Source organism: Lissotriton vulgaris, chromosome 1_1 (assembly GCF_964263255.1).
Source record: "Lissotriton vulgaris chromosome 1_1, aLisVul1.2, whole genome shotgun sequence".
NCBI classification, from domain to species: Eukaryota; Metazoa; Chordata; class Amphibia; order Caudata; family Salamandridae; genus Lissotriton; species Lissotriton vulgaris.
Genome location: NC_141685.1, coordinates 1,691,518,442 through 1,691,535,775, shown reverse-complemented (window position 1 = coordinate 1,691,535,775; position 17,334 = coordinate 1,691,518,442). Strand labels below are relative to the sequence as shown.

At 43.3% G+C, this 17,334-nt stretch overlaps 1 protein-coding gene across 1 annotated transcript in view; it reads left to right on the top strand.

Moving 5' to 3' along the window:
* LOC147751065 (tubulin alpha-1C chain-like) overlaps positions 1-16,261 on the top strand; it is a 123,337-nt gene extending 107,076 nt beyond the window's left edge. Inside the window, exon 4 of the mRNA XM_086918928.1 lies at positions 15,044-16,261. Within this exon, the coding sequence (XP_086775054.1) occupies positions 15,044-16,021 (978 nt within the window). The 3' untranslated portion in view covers positions 16,022-16,261. The remainder of the gene's footprint in view (positions 1-15,043) is intronic.
* Positions 16,262-17,334: the final 1,073 nt, after the last annotated feature.

Genomic DNA, 17,334 nt, shown 5'->3' with positions numbered 1-17,334 from the left:
GGCGCGATAAGGGCCAGTCGGGTGGCTAGAAGTTTAGCGTCGACGTTTAAGAGTGATATCGGTCTGTATGAACTGCAGGCACCAGGGGGTTTGCCTGGTTTCAGTATGGTAACCAAGAGGGCCTCCCTCATAGTGCAGGGCATGCTGCCTTCCTCGCATATCTCTTCAAACAGGGACAACAGGTGTGGGATGAGTTAGTCCTTGAAAGCTTTATAAAAGCCTACTGTCAGGCCATCTATCCCGGGAGCGCTGTGTATGCGCATGGTAGCTAGGGCCTCAGAGCTCGTCCGCTTGTATGGGTGACATGAGAAACTCCCTGTCCGACTGCGCTAAAAATGGCAGTTGTACATGCTCCAGATAATCGTCCATGTCCGCCTCCAGATTGTGTGTCTTGGTAGTGTATAAGTCAGAGTAGTAGTCACGAAAAGCAGAGAGAATGTCCCCGTCTGCCGTAACTGTGTTTCCTCCCGGGGTTTCGAGTTCCGTCAATCTGGGGGTTCTTTTATCGTCACGCAATATTCTGGCTAACAGTGAGCTAGGGCGCTCACTCACCTTAAGTCCTCGCCGGGGCGTATTTCCCCATTTAACAGACCTCCCTGTCCGCCTCTTCATTGAATTCCAAGATTAGGGATCTCAGCCTGTCGGCCACAGTGGGGTCCGGGTCAGTCAGGAGTCTTGTCTCTAGGTCCGCCAATTGGGATTCCAAGGTGCGGAGTCGCTGTCGTATGGCCTTCAGCACACTGGAATGTTTGGTCATAGCTATCCCGCGAATGAAGACCTTGAAGGCCTCCCAGACAGTGTGGAAGTTATCCACAGAGCCCAGGTTCTTCTCAAAGATGTCCATTTCCTCCGCCAGTTCCCCTCTAAAGGTATCATCCAATAGAGCATATGGAGGGAAGAGCCAGGTGAACGGGGGGATCCTGCGATTCGGCGTCGCTAGGACCAAGAGTATTGGGGAGTGGTCACAGTGTTCGCGTGAGTACAGAGCATGTCACAATTTGGCTAGTGATGGAATGAGAGGCCAACCAGTAATCGATCCTGGTATGTATGTCATGAAAAGAAGAGTAGTGCGTGAACCCACCCCTGCCCGCATTCCTGTTTATCCACACATCCACTAGATCTAATGTCAGTAACTCTGCTTGTAGGGTCACCGCAGCCGGCTTTCGCGCGGGGCCAGAAGACCTATCCAACCCGGGGTCTAGGACTAGGTTAAAATCTCTCCCCGCCCCCCCCAACCCCCCCCCCCCCCCAGGGGAGTCATAGTTCGGGCCATATACATTAACTACAATTAAGTCAAGTCCCTTACCCTCGCACCTCGAAATTAGGTAGCGGCCCTCTGGATCTGCTTTAAGCGGTCGCAGGACCAATTTGGAGCGTGGGTTCACCCATGTCAAGACGCCCCTAGAGTGTGTAGTGTAGCCCGCCACTGTAGAGTTGCCCAACAGGCCCCTGTGCTGCAGCATCTTGCTTGTGAGTGGTAAATGTGTTTCTTGAATGAGAGCCAGATCTACGTGGTGTCTCTGTAGATAATGGAGTACTTTCCTCAGCTTCCTGTGGTCATTGAGACCCCTAACATTCCAGGTTAGCACTCTTAAGGTATCAGGAGGATTATCCAAGTTCGTCACCTGGGCATTAGCCATCGGAGTCAACTGAGGTCATACAATAGTACAATGCTACCATGCCATCAATATTACGCGAATCATCCAAACGGTACAGCGAACATTCAGGAAATAGCCCCCCTCCTCCCCTGCCTCCCACCCTGCCCCCCTTCCCAGAAACAGCAACTCCCCAAGCATCACCCTCCATCCCCCCCACCCACAGCAGACCCACCCCAACCCGGTCCGACAGTGTTCTACCCACCCCACTCCCCAGAACACCCACCCCAACTGAAGTCAACCAACAAAACAGTATGCTGAATGCGCGGGGGCCTAGGTAGCCAAATGCTACAGTCTCTACCTATGTCTCAGAACGCTCGTCAGCCTTTCAACCCGCTCCCGCCATGCACAGAAATCCCAGTCAGTGCAACGTTCTACATCGTAACAGTAATCAGTGTCACAGTGCCCCGTGTGGGGCATGCCCAGGACTTCGATCGGCAAATTTTCCCAGGTCCAGTTCCCTCAGCCCCCAGTATCCACTGAAACTAACCATTTGGTGTGCCCCAACAGGTGCCAGGACGTGGGGCGTGCAGAACGCGTAACGAGAGCAGCTCCCCCCCCCCCCCCCCAACTCGCCCCCCTCACCCCCACCCCCCGCACCACTTATCTGTTTGGCTTGCAGTCCTCAAAGTGCATCATGTTGTCCTTCACCCCACCTGGAGTGGGCTGCAGCGAGAACAATCCGGGAGCCCACTTCTCGTACACCCGGCGATCAGCAGGGCAACACAGACTAGAAAGATTCAATCCTGGTCGTCCTCATGGTTCTTGTCCGAGCTCCCTTTCGCTTCCCTCGACCATCGCTTCATCGCCTGTTGCAAAGCCTTAGGATCTGTGAAGATATAAGAATGAACAAAGGATGTGTGTGTAACCTGCACACCACAGTTTATCAACCAAAATTCAATTTTTATTCAAAGAATTGGTGCAGACCTGCATACCTGACTAGCCCCTGTCAGGTCTCTAAATTTACTGCACATTCAGACACTACTATGTCTAGTGCAGGAGTGCACTGTTCAAACTTGCTCTGGTGCAAAATGTTTTAACCTTTCTTTCAAATCCTTTATCTCGATATAACCATTTGAAGTCAAACCTTCATTAATCCAATTATACCGTTATTGCTATGATGAAGAAAAAGTATTCAACATTCTTAGAGTTCATTGTATTGTTTACTATTGATTTTCAGCAGTTCATAGTTTTCAACTCTGTTTAGTTTTTCAACAAACATATTAACAATCAATCTTCATTGAAAATAAAGTTCAAATGTCCTGACACAATGTTTAACTAATACAAAAACAAGACATCAATTTCATCTGTCCTTGTGACGACTCCCAATGCATTTCGATGCCTCTGCATCTTCGTCAGGGGATATACTGTGTGAAAGAAATTAATAACGTGACAATGTATACATCTATTATCACATGTCAGTTTATGTACATGTATTACGCAAAAGAATAAACGTAATACTTCAATTTTCTATTTCGACTACTTTCTCTTATTGTGTCCAAGCATACCAGCTGCCCAAACAATTATGTAGTTGTTCATACTGTGGTTTACCCTATACATGCCATCAAGTTTAAACAAGTGCAGTCAACGTGTGTGTCACATGAGCCAAAAAATATATGAAAGTTAAAAATAGACGTACCCTCCACTTCGGGTACTGTGTTTATACCCAAGTTCAGTTAATTGAACGACTGGTCCTGCAAGCAAAATAAGGAACTAGCGTAAATCTATTTACCCTTGCACAATCCCACTCGTCTCTAACTAGAACCAGTCAACAATGACTACTTACTTCCTGCTATCGGTGTATTCTACTCAAGCCTTCTGGAGTTCAACTTCTCTGCCTAAGAAACAGAAAAAACGAACCTTACTATATACACATGTCTTCGGTTAAAAAAGAGCATCATAATACGATGACCGTAATCCGAATCGCCCTATGTAGTACCTTAGAAATCTTTCCGCTTTATAGACGCTGTCTTCTCCCTTTGCTCAAGTACGCGAAGAACCGCCGAACTTCAGCGTGGCATGCCGGGAAGTGGTTTTAAGCCCGTCATCAGACAGGTGTCCCCGCCCCCTCGCTCTCAGCCTCTACTCCTAATATCTGCGATATTTCTAGTCCCATCTAGATATCTTTACGAGGATAAGATTTAAATATAAAGAGTTCTAATATGGAAATGTATATTTGCTTTATATTTCTGAAAATAAACCACGTTATCTAGCACACAACGGACAGTCTTCATAGAAAGAGGACTATCGTGCTTACGATCACAGACCCGACGAGGGCAGCCCAGATTCTAAACCATCAAACTACTCTAGCCCCTAATACCTTTAACAGTGTGTAGAAGAAAACCCATGGTGAAACCAAGTCTGTGGGATGAAAAATGGAAAACTGCACGTAGCAAAAATGAGGAGTCCTAAAAATGTGTACAAAAGTAACAACTATCAAATCAAGAAATTATGAAATTAATCAAAATATCATGTGCACAAGCGTTGATGGCGCTTAGTCAAAACTCAATCCTGTATTAACTGCTTATTACCACAGAAACACAGATATAAATGTAGACATTGTACTTTCATAAATAACACGCAAATTCAATTTTATCGTTCAGCCCACCCGGTTTGACGGTATTCAGGTATCTCATCCAGAATGTCTCTCTTTGAGCTATTCTTGTGTTGGGATCCACATGGGGCTCGACCAACACCTGCTCGAGTACAGTAAATCTTAATTGGGGGATGGTGTGCTGCCTATCTTTCCAATGTTGTGCCAAACTTGATTTCTCATTCCCTAGTCTGATGTTTGATTTATGTTCCGTGATCCTGATCTTAATTTTCCTTGTGGTTCGGCCCACATATACTAGGCACACTGACATTTGATGGCATATATCACTGAACTAGTATTACAGTCAGAAGTATGTCTGAGTTGTGTGTGGATGTGTAAATGTGTCTCCCATCAGTACATTTCCACAGTGTCCGCAGTTAAAACATTTTCGCATTCCTTTAGCCTTCTCTTGTATTGCCTTTGTTCCTTTTTGTTTCAACAGTTCCTTAAGATTTTTGGATCTTGATAGTGCAAATATTGGTGTATCAACAAACACTGTTCTGAAGTCTTCTTCCTGCTCAATTAACTCCCATCTTCTCAATATACATTTCTTTATCTTAGATGTGAGCGTAGATTGCTTCAACACACAAACTTCTCTCTTTGTTCGTGTTTTCTGGACTTTTTGCAATAAGACTTCTCGTGTTCTTGATGAGACCTTCATTTTTGCTTCAGTTAATACACTATCTGGGTATCCTCTGTTACGATATTGTTGTGCCATTTCTTCTATGTCCTCCATGGCCTGTGATTCATCAGTGTTGATCTTCTTGATTCTGAAATTGTGAAAATGGCAAATGATTCTTCAAATGTTGCGAGTGAAAACTAGAATAATGAAAAGCATTGTTTCTGTCGGTTGGTATCTTGAATAATTTAGTTGTGATTCGATTTTCCAACTTTGTTATAGTGATGCCCAAGAAGTTGATAGTATTCTGATCAATGTTGTTGGTGAATTTGATCCTGGGATGACATTCGTTTAAAACCATAATGGCCTCTTCCAGCTGTGCTTTGGTTCCTTGCCAAACTATCAAAATGTCATCTATATAACGGACATACAGTTTTAGGTGTTCAGTCCAATTCGAATTTTCCAAGATATGGGAGTGTTCAAATTTAGCCATGAAGATATTAGCGTACGCAGGCGCCCCCGTAAATCCCATAGACGTTCCAGTCTTCTGAAGGTAGAACTTGGATTGCCATGAAAAGTATCCATGATAGAGACAAAATTGTAAAATCTCCAGTAAAAAGATGTTAAGTGACTCCTCATACTCGCTTCGTAACAACATCCATTCAACCGCTTCTATTCCCTCCCCATGGGGGATTGACGTATACAGTGCAGTCACGTCGATCGTGGCCAGCCAAGTTTCGTTCTCACTTGATATTACTACATTGGCAAGTTTGTTAAGGCAATCCTTGGTATCCTGTATATATGATACCCACTGTAGTACCAATGGTTGCAAATAGTGATCAAGAAATCTTCCTATAGGCTCATGAAATGAACCGCATCCCGCCACAATCTGGCGGAAGGGGGGGTCTCGAGCATCTTTATGCAGTTTGGGTAGCATGTAGATGTGAGGTCTGTTTGGATATTCAGTGATTAAGTATCTGAAGGTCTTTTCGTTGATCCATCCTAGGTCCTTTGCTTTCTTCAGAATACCATGTAATGTGGTTCGAAAGGTCACCGTAGGGTCTGTATCCAGAGCAATGTAGGTGAAATTTTATATGTTGCTAAATTTCAATCCAACCAAAGAAATACAACAGACGTTGCAACAAATTCTTCAAAAAGCAAACGAGGCAGGATTAATACAGGAAAAAGTCAAACAATATCTCATACAGGAACATCCCATAAGTCCAACTTTTTACATGATACCCAAGGTACATAAAGATTTACATCGACCTCCATCTCGACCAATTGTTTCCACCCGAAGAAGTGTACATGAGCCAGTTGGAAAATTTCTAGACAAATATTTACAACCCAGCGTCACATCTGCAAAATCTTATATCAAGGACACCACAGACTTTCTCAATAAATTATCATCATCAAAATTACAGAGAATCAACAAATAGTTATGGCTACCATTGACTTAAAAGCTTTGTACACATCGATACCACTCAGTCAAGGCTTAGAAGTGGTAGAAAAAGCTTTATTACACAGTGATTACAAAGAAGAAATGAAAGTATTTCTCATGTAACTGTTAGAATTTACTTTAATGCACAGTTACTTCACCTACAAAGACAAATGGTACTTACAAAAGAGTGGAATGTTGATGGGAAACTGTGCAGCTCCCACATATGCCAATATATTCATGAGTGAATTTGAGTAAATCAAAATTTTGCAAAAACCAAACTGGACAAGACCTATCCAATTTTATATGTGCGCTTCATCGACATTTGTCGTGTGGGAAGGAACTAAAGAAACATTGGAAAGTTAAATCTCACATCTCAATACAATGGAAGAAAGAATTCAATTTACTTGGGAAATCATGGAAGAGTTCCATTTCTTGGATGTGGAAAAAAATCACAAAAAAACCTACAGGATTCGCAACACACTTATTCAGAAAAGCAACGGATAGACACAACATTTTAAGGTACGACAGCTATCATCCTCCATCCCTAAAGAAGTATTTACCCTACTCAACTTCTAAGGGTTAAAAGAGTGGTCTCGGAATCTGAACAAGTTGCACAACAGACACAACAAATGATAACACGATTCAAAAATAGAGGGTACCCAGAAGCCATATTACAACAAGCGCTAAACAGGACCCAAAAAAAGTCCATGGAAGACCTTCTTAAACCACAATCTTAAAACAAACCCAATAGGATTACTTGTGTAAGCAAATACTCTAATATGAGTTATCAATTCAATAAAGAAGCATTGCCCTTTGTTAAAAGCAGAACTAGATTTTAAGGTAATGTTTTCACATGAACCCTTATTCGCATACACTAGAAGCAAAAATTTAGGAGAAATATCATCTATTTATTAAAGTGCCCGTTCGGAAAAGGCTATGTTGGACAAACAGAGAAAATTCATAATAAGACTTAATGAACATAAGAGTAATATAAGAACCAAAATGATGAAATCCACTATTGCTACACACTTCTTGGAGGCACAGCATCAAATCAATCGAGAGCATGCATATTCGACACTGGAAAAAAGAAGGCACAGTTAACAAAGCTCTCTTAAAACGGGATAATTACTGGATATATCAGTTGGGTACCATGAAACCGAAAGGACTCCATGAAAGGATTGAATTTACTTGTTGTTTGTAAAATATGATTATGTTTAATGTATTTCTCAGTATGTTTGAATTACACTGACCATGTTGCCACACAGAGGCGTTACAACAAGATTACAGTTCACTGTAGTTTTCCTTACTTCGGCATTACACACATAGGATCCATATCTAATTATGGTTAGGCAGAAGTCACGATATCACCCACATTTTATAATGATCGCATTATAGCCATTAGTAAACACACGCAACAGTACTACCTTTTTTTTTAATAACTTTATCAAGCATTGCACAACAGGCGTCTATCACTTTAACAGTGATGAATGCTCGAATACGTAAACACGCATATATGCGGAAGCAAGCAGCGCGTAAATGAACAGGCGTGGGAGGAAAGCGAGAGAAAGCTGCGACTTCGGTAAGCGTTCTCCAAACATTTAAAAGCTTAGCGTTTTCTAGTACTAAATAGAAATTATAGAACAGATTTAGATCATTATTATAGTAAGGCAGTCACCAACGGAGCAAATCATCAGGAAAGTAATGTTTTATTATTATTATTATTATTTTTAACATTTAGGCATACGAAAGCTCTAACTTAAATTTAGAAGGGATATCACTTACACGCCTATCTCATAATCCAGCAACGCTATATGCAAGATTAATAACCTCAATTTAACATGTTGTATAGTGTAAAATAATGTACACATACGCTTAAAAATAATAGGGGGGTGGCAAACTTTAAGTGGTTTGACACAATATTTGAACAACCATTGTTACTTTCACAGATGTAACCCCTGATGAAGGCATAACCTCGCCAAAATGCATTGGGACAGCAAAGAAATAATTGACTTGCATGTTCTTTGAAATGAACTAAACATTGAAATGAGGTAATTTGTCAATGGATGTGAATATAACATCGTAATCATATGAATAAATGATCATAAAGAACAGAACAAAGGAGCTAAGTATCTTTATTTGTGAAATTTAGCTGGAAACGCAGCATATATCCTAGTGCCCGGGAAGCAGACCAAAGGTTTTGGCACTGCAACCGATTTTGATTTTTGAATACACCCCTGAGTAGGGAGTGGTTCCCTGGAGCACAGGACACTCTAAACATCTTCATAGCATCCAAATTACGAGGTGCACGATTAACATCATACTTTACATTGTGCCATTAACACGGCGGGAGAGGAAGCATAGTATATCTCTGTGGGTGAACAGTCTAGTGGGTCCCACCGTTTTTATGATCTATAACTGAGCAGAAAATTATAGCGAATGCTGAAACCTAATTGGATTGAAAATGTGACTGAAAATGAGAACGAGTGAAAAGCATTTTCATGACCACGATAAGTAATTGAGAATGCTCGAGAATAATAGAATATATTCCCAGGTGCTAACTATGTTTTGTTTCTCTTGTGGGGTCAATTTGACTTTTTTGGTGACTGTTTCACTCACTAGGAGGACTCGCAAAAGGAACTTCCTAAAGGCCTTTGAATTTTGAATGCACAAGTCGGTATGCGAAACAGGAGCTTGTAAAGGGTAAATATGAGAGCCAGGATGTAGATAACACTTTCTGATGAATACCCAGGTTAAGAATACAAACAATGGGGTTGACGTGGAATGGTGTGTTTTATAATGGAGTCTTCCATAACAGTGTATGGAGTGTCCAATTTTGGAGTCTCGGCAAAGTGATTTGCCCTGAAGAAATTGCCTCAAATCAACTTGGCAATGAAACATGTTGGCGCTTGTAATGGTATGCATGTTTAGCTACCGTTTTTAATCAGACAAACTATACTGCGTAAATAATAAAGTGGTTGCTATTGGAGTATATTGTCTCTTAATTGCACTGGGTCACACCGTGGGGTGTGGCCTGCTTCACTTCACTGAGTCTTTTCTATTTTTCTTGGACACTTCTTTATTTTTCGGCAAAATGACCACCAATGATGACAAAAGTGGGCACAACTGGTGAGTACCAACCAGTGGTGGTGCACACGTGAGGGGTCATTTTGCCACGGTTGCATTTATTCGGAGCACTGTAACTTGTGAATGATTGGGTTTTAGAGTTAAAAGGAGAAACTTAACCCTTTCCTGTTTTGGAGACTGTCTTTTATGAAGGACTTTTATAAAGTTTTTTGTTGTGTGTAGTAGAGGTGCTAAACGTTTTGCGGCTACCTATAGGAGTTGTTTGAATGCTATATGAGATAGCATATCGCACACGGTTGAGAAAGAAATTAAGAGGAATGCACCTCAGAGACCAGGTCTTGTTGTAAAGATTATCTGGTCACAGATGCACCTGGTACAGAGAGATCTTGCTTGAAGCCAGATGAAGAATACTATGTTTTGAATTTAACCTCGAAGCACCCAAGTCAGTGAAGAAGTAGGTAGTTGGCCCCATGTGACTGGTTTTGGATGTACCAAAGTCAGGCAGGTCTGTAGAGTGTGGATTCTTGTAGAAACGTAGGTTTGCACTTCATCCATGCCTATGCGAAAGCAATGGCTCAGTTTCTCGTGCCAATGTTGCACTCTGTGCTCAGCATTTTGTGGACTTCTAGTATTTCTCTCTCCACTTACTACTTTTCATTGTGTAGAAGTGTTTGCACACCACTGCATGTTAGGATTTTACCCTCCAGGGTTTTTTGTTGGTCACTCATCCAGGAAAACAGAGTGTGCTTGGGAAACAAGGTGTCAGCTCTTCGCATCTGTTGATATAGGCAGAGAAAGTAGCAGGTCCACTTTCCAAGTTCACTGGCATTTCTTCTTTGGGTAGAGTTGGAAACCTGCATACAATTCCAAATTTCAGGTGGAGAGCTAATGTTCCAGACAGGTTCTCAGCTCAGGAATATGAATCACTTCCTCCAGGATTGACCCGCTCCTGGTCCTTGAAGGTGGCACCTGCTCTGCCCCTACGTACACGGAGCTATTGGCTAGATGGTGAGCACTTAAGCTTATCTGAAGTTCTCTGAAGGTTCTCTGAAGGAATCTCACAAACCGGTAACATTTTTGGAGTGCTCGAGTAGGATGTATGCGCCATCATATACTTGTACAAAGTATTCAGTGAGGGATGTAATTTCCCCTCATGGACCAGGACTAAACATTAACATTGAGGGATATCGTATAAAGCAAAAATGTTGAGTGGAAACCTCCCAATCTTGTGGCAAAGCGTCCATAACAAAGACCATACAGGAGTGGATTTTCCAATTATTTTAAACTCTTCCTCCCTCTTGCCACATCTGTTCCCAAACAGTGGTCACCCTATTACAGGAAGATCTTCAATGCTCGCATCTGTAAGGCTCCATCGCCAGCTTTGAATTCTTTCATGTCAATGAGCTGTGTGGGCCTTCTGCCTTTCCAGAGTGCATTGCACTGTACAAAACTGAGCACCTCAAACATGCGCTTAGCATAGCGTTATATCAAGTGGAGAATTTGTGCAGCATGATGAATCTGGGTACTGTTAGGACCTGCAGCTGGAAATGCTACCATGCAATAATTAAATTAATAGGAGGACCTGACCGCATTTTTAAACTTTTTTTATTGGCCTTTATTGTTTTGCAAAACAAACCTTCCACAATCCATAGACAAACCTACATGCAGTAAACCTTTTACTGTGAATACCTCTGGTTTTAGTAATGGAAATCATAAGCATCGAAGGCAGATAACATGTCATACGTTCATCTCTACCTTAGACATCTGAAACTCCGAAGGTATCCCATAATATCTAGTATTGTCTCTAGTTATACACTCTCCTCTACCACATTACGCCAGAAAAAATGGTTGAAACATCAAACAGTAAGGAAGACCAAGCTGTTCCTTTCGTAGAGGCTCTTTGTGCATGTGGTAATAACAATATTATATGTCTAGACTTCCAAAAGGTGCTATACCGATAATCCCATAATTTCCAGTTGCATATGAGATAGAGAGAAAAAAAGAAAGTCGTATGGTGGAGGAGAAATAATCGCCAAAATGATCCAGTAAGTAATGAAACACCAGTGTATATACCCTGTGTCTCTCCTTATTTTAAGAAACTCACCATTAAAAATAACTACCAAGGGTTGTGCTCGGTATACTTTGTATTATTTATTGTACTCAGATTAATGTCATCTATGGGGCAAGGAGGGAGACCTGGGCGGTGAGTCTACCATGGGAGAGAGGCTTGTAGCTAATCACTGTGGAAATCGATCTTCCCCCGCGCTCTGAAGTATCATAAATATCTATGTCAAGGGTAGGTTAACACCCGCTAGGACAGAGCTGTATCTAGATCTGGTTATCTGAATCAGTCAGATCGATATCAGACGACTGTAATGGGGTATACCGCTTATCCCAAGCTTTCTCTAGATCAGCTCAGGGTTCTGCAAGTGGTTTGCCGCTTTTAGTCACTATAGCTTCTTTAAGCAGCGCCCGTTCCTCGGCTCTCGCCCAGCATGTCACATCATCCTCACATTTGGACATTGATGGCGCCTGCTTTGCTTTCCACCCAAGTGCTATACGCCGTCTGGCCAAGAGCAAGGCAAAGTCTAGAAAGTGAAACCGCATCAGTTTGACTTTGGGCCTCGGAAATAGTCCCAAGAGGCAAGCTGCAGGTGCACGGACAATACCCAGTGACATTACTCTGTTGGTCAGTTCCACCACTTTCGTCCAGTAGTCACAGAGCTTAGGGCAGGACCAGACCATTTGGTCATTGTCTGCTTCAACAAGAAAACAGCGTGGATATGCCTGGTCGTTATCCCCAAATACCACATTCAACCGGTGTGGTGTGAGATGTTGTATGCACCCAGTTAAACTGCAAGTATTTAAAGGCAGCGTTTCAAGATAGCTTCTTGCGACCTCCCAAGGCACTTTCCCACTCTTGATCTGTGAATTGCTTGGCAAGGGTCCTGCCCCCCCCCCCCCCCCCCCCCCCCCCTCCCCATCGCTCCCTTAACCGAAAAGCGAGCAGCTCGATCTCCATGACTGCCTATTAAAGCCATCTCTTCAGGTGTCCGGCTGTTCCCAGTGTCCCCATAATGGGCATGACGGGTGGGTATCCGGTTCTGCCCCTCTCCTTCCCATATCTCCACTAGGGTGCACCTAATTTTATGGTAATTCAAGAACTGCCCGGAAGGTAACTTGTGATACTTCAAGAAGTCACTAAGTGGTAGCAACTCTCCAGCCCTATAGCAGCCTCCCACTGTCTGAACCCCTGCATCGTCCCAGCCCTGTAATTGACAGCAGGTGAGGGGTGGGCCTCCCCCAGGTTGAGGCAAGCCCATCATGGGAAAGCAAGGGGAGTAAATTCTCATGTCTCTAGCCATTCGCACATCTATCCCAACATGCCATGCCCAACAGAAAGTAGCACTCCCATAGTTTTAACTTTCGTACGCCTATCAAGCAGCCTAGGCAGAAGGAAGCAATAGATAAGGTATTCAGCTTTCTCTCATCAAGCCACCGGGCCAACCACTGCAATTGGGCTGCAAGGTAATAGGCCTCGAAATCTGGGGCCCCCAAACCACCACTAACGAACGGGAGCAGCAGGGTCTGTAGTGACTCTATTTCGGCCAACATCCCACACCAGATCTTAGTATGGAATCCACCTTCTTAAACCAACTACGCAGTATCACCACTGGAAGGTTGACAAAGTAATATAAAAGGCGGGGTAGCATCACCATCTTAGACTGCGCCATTACAGGATGTTTCAAGGAGTGCCAAAAAGTAACATTCTGTTGAAGCCCCCGTAAGGCACCTCTACGATTACCCTCCAACAGGTCAGCCTGTACATGATAAACTCGGATGCCCAGATATTTAAAGGCAGTCGGGGACCAGTCTAAAAGTCCACTGGAAGAGTTGGAGGTCTCGGGAGGGAAGGGCTCAATGGGAAGATATGAGTCATCGGTCTATTGAGGCGTAAACCTGATAGCTCTGCAAATTCTCACAGGAGTAGCAGAATTTCTTGTACCACCACAGCACCATCTCTTAAATAGACCAACACCTCGTCGGCGTAGAGTGATAGTATGGGTAGCCCCATCTAATTTGATTCCCTCAAACGCTCACCCTCCTGTCGAACGAACGCGTTCCACCAAGGGCTCCATAGCTATAGCGAACAGTGGTCATGGAGGGGGGGGGTTGGAGGGGGGGGGGGTCAACCCTGTCGAGTCCCCCCCCCTATAAATATTATAACCTGTGGATATAATAGTACCTGTGTGAACCCGTGCACTAGGTTCCGCGTACAGTAGACTAACCCATTGTAGCCAGCCCTCGCCCATCTTAATCTTCTTATCGTTGCCAGAACTTTGCATATAAGGCAGCAGCCTAGGAGCCAACACCTTGCTGAGAATCTTAAAAATCCGTATTTAGCATGGATAAGGGCCGGAAATCCATCACTCGGTGGTCAGCCTTAGTTTTAGGTAGGGGAATGACCAGAGCCTCCCTAATGGAGGACTGAAGCCTACCCTCCAAGCGCAGCCGCAAATGGATGTTCCAATTGTTGGGCTAGAATATCAATGAATGTTAAATAAAAATCTGCTGGTAGGCCATCTGGCCCGGGTGTATTACCTCTCGCCAATCCCCTAATTGCTTCCCTAATTTCAGCCACTGGGAGCACCGAATAAACAGTGCCGATAATGGCGGCTTCTAACCCTGGCAACCGTCTAGATCTCCTCGGGTAGAACGCTCCCCGCTGTCGATACAGTTTCTCATAGTATCTACGAAATGCCCCATTGATATCACTTGGAGAGCAAAACACTTGTCCCATATCATCAGTGATATTCTGGATGGGTACCCCCACACCCCTCCCCCCGCCCCCCCCCCCCCCCCCCCCCCCCCCCCTGTCTTTCGGATCTAACCAGTCGGGCATCCTTCAACCATGTAGTATGTGTACAGCAGATAAAAACACAAATAATAAAAGCTGAAGTCTTGTTGCGCCAACAGCATGGAGGGAGCCAAGTGATCAAATCTTGCATTCATAAAATAATGGAAAAATTCGAGAACTGGGTAGAAGACGTTTGGTTGATTCTCACGCTTCAAAAAAATTGACACCTTTATTTTGGTATTAGCCTTTGAAGTTATGCGAGTGATTTGCTGTGTTCCTACTTTAGCATTTTAATGTGTTGATGCAAGAAAAGAGCGGACGAAAGTCCACAAAGTCGTGTTTTATAATATTGCAAAGATTAGATCTTTAATAATTAAATTCTTTCCTCTTGGGAGTGATATTAATAGAGAACATGGTTTTATTCTGGATTGGTGGACTAATGGATTTGTAAGTCAGCCCTTGGTCTCTGGTGTGGTTTTGCTAGAATGCGTATTTTTGTGTACTTGAAAAACATTGTGTGCCCTGCATTCAATTCTACATAATTTGAAGCAAATCGCTTTTCCTTATTTGTAGGTCTGTGAACATTCAATTTCATCTCTTGTCCTAGATGAGGGTACTGTGCAAATGTGCATCTGAGTTCTTTGGCATATTCATACATTGAAAAGTAGATTTTATTTTTCGAATTTAAACTCCCTGTCAAACTTGTTGTCTGTAATCTGTAAAGAGCTAGCCTTATTCCTACTATTTTGTCTGCTGGCTGATGTTTCATTCAGATGGTTTGTGTCTTCTACAGGCTGACCAGTGTGGCGGTCTCCTGGGATTCCTGGTCTTCCACAGCTTCGGAGGAGGGACCGGTTCTGGATTTACTTCCTTGCTGATGGAGCGGCTTTCCGTGGATTACAGCAAGAAAGCTGTTCTAGAATTTTCCATCTACCCATCTCCAAGGGTGTCTACTGCGGTGGTCGAACCCTATAACTCGATTCTAACCACCCACACAACGCTGGAACATTCCAACTGCTCATTCATGATGGACAATGAGGCTATCTTTGAAATCTGCAAGAACAGTCTAAATGTAGAGCATCCATCCTACTGCAACTTAAACCGATTGATTGGACAGGTGGTGTCTTCCATTACAGCGTCCCTCCGATTTGATGGAGTATTGAATGTTGACCTTGTTGAGTTCCAAACAAACTTGGTGCCATACCCTAGAATTCATTTCCCACTGGTCACCTATGCGCCCATTATATCTGCAGAAAGGGCTTACCATGAGCAGCTCTCAGTCCCAGAAATAACCAACTCTTGTTTTGAGTGCTCAAACCAAATGGTAAAGTGTGATCCTCGTCGTGGCAAGTATATGGCCTGCTGCTTGCTGTACCGTGGGGATGTGGTGTCTAAAGATGTCAATGCATCAATAGCTTCAATTAAGACCAGGAGATCCATACAGTTTGTAGACTGGTGTCCCACTGGGTTCAAGGTGGGAATAAATTACCAACCTCCAACGGTAGTCCCAGGGGGAGACTTGGCTAAAGTTTACCGGGCAGTCTGTATGTTAAGTAACACTACAGCTATTGCTGAAGCCTGGGCACGGCTTGACCACAAGTTTGACTTGATGTTTGCAAAGAGGGCTTTTGTGCACTGGTACGTTGGTGAGGGAATGGAAGAGGGGGAGTTTTCTGAAGCCCGGGAAGACATGGCTGCCCTTGAGCGAGATTATGAAGAAGTGGGAGCAGATTCTTCTGCTAATGCTGATAGTGAGGAGGATGAGTTCTGAGTTTAACACCAAGACTAGCTGAAACAATCTGCCAATGTTTGTATGGGATGCTCTCTGTGCTATTTATGTCTATAGTTGTTTTAGAAACAGACAATTTCAGTCCTGTCAGTATCCAGTGTTAAATTATGTTTAATGGAGGGTTAATGCCCAATGAGTCTAAATCACTTAACTTTTGTACATGCTGCATAAAGTGCTAAAATATGAATTTATAATGTTTGTTAAATAAAATTTGAACAACCATTTTTACTTTTTAAATATTGGTAATGCACTATTGCCACTGAGAGGGTAGTTTGCATTAAAAAAGGTTTCAGTGATTTGTGAGCATGAGGCATTATTGCCAAACAAAATCTGGTTTGAGGTTCCGTTTTACTTTCTTTTTGGACCATAATACTGGATTTCATTTTCCAGCTGCTGGTAACTTTTAATCAGAAAATTGCCGAATTTGTGAAACCATGTAGGAGGATGTCTGCGTTTCCACAGCTGCAAGAGTTGTGTTGGCCTACATGTGTGAATATGTAGAAAAGAACAGGGATGCAGTCAATCCCCGGAAGCCCTGCAGTGGAGAGATGGGAGCTCCTGCCTTCTAGACAATTCTACAAGTGCTGGTTTCTTCAGAAGGGTTCTGTTGACTAGATCATTACTATTCAAGAAGTGATCATGAGCTAGTGTTTTCCATGCTGCAGCCCACAGATGGCACATCTGGACTAGAGCATCTCAAAGGGAGCATGATGTGTGCTTGGTTCGACAGAGCTTTGACTCCAAGATAATCTTCTAGATTTTGACCTTTAATGAAGGTCTACAGCCCTGGACCGTCTGGAATGACACATCTGGGGCTGCATAAACAAAATGGTTAATGTTGTGGGTCGTGAACTACCAATTTATGAATAAGGGTTATTTTAATTCCATACCACCTGGCACTAACAATGGAGTTATCTGGTGTTTAAGGATGCATCATGTTGAGATGTCTTCTTTTTGGGGGTGGGCACAGTTACTTTCCTGGTAGCGAAGAAGGTGCAGAAGGATCCAGATGTATACCTTTACTCACCATATCTTTGTTCTTGGGCTTTACCTCACTGATACCTAATGAGGCAGGAGCATGTCTGGGGGGGGGGGGTGTTCGCTGTGCCAGACACTGTTTACGTAGCAGTTCGGGCTTCACTGATTTATGTATGTCATGAAGACCACTCCCTTACATATGGCATTTACTTCTGCTGCTTAGCCAGGTCTTTAGCTATACATGCACTTAAGAAAATAAGGCAACTTGATGCAAATAACTGAAACCTCACCAGCAAGGTAATTTAATTTGGAGGTGA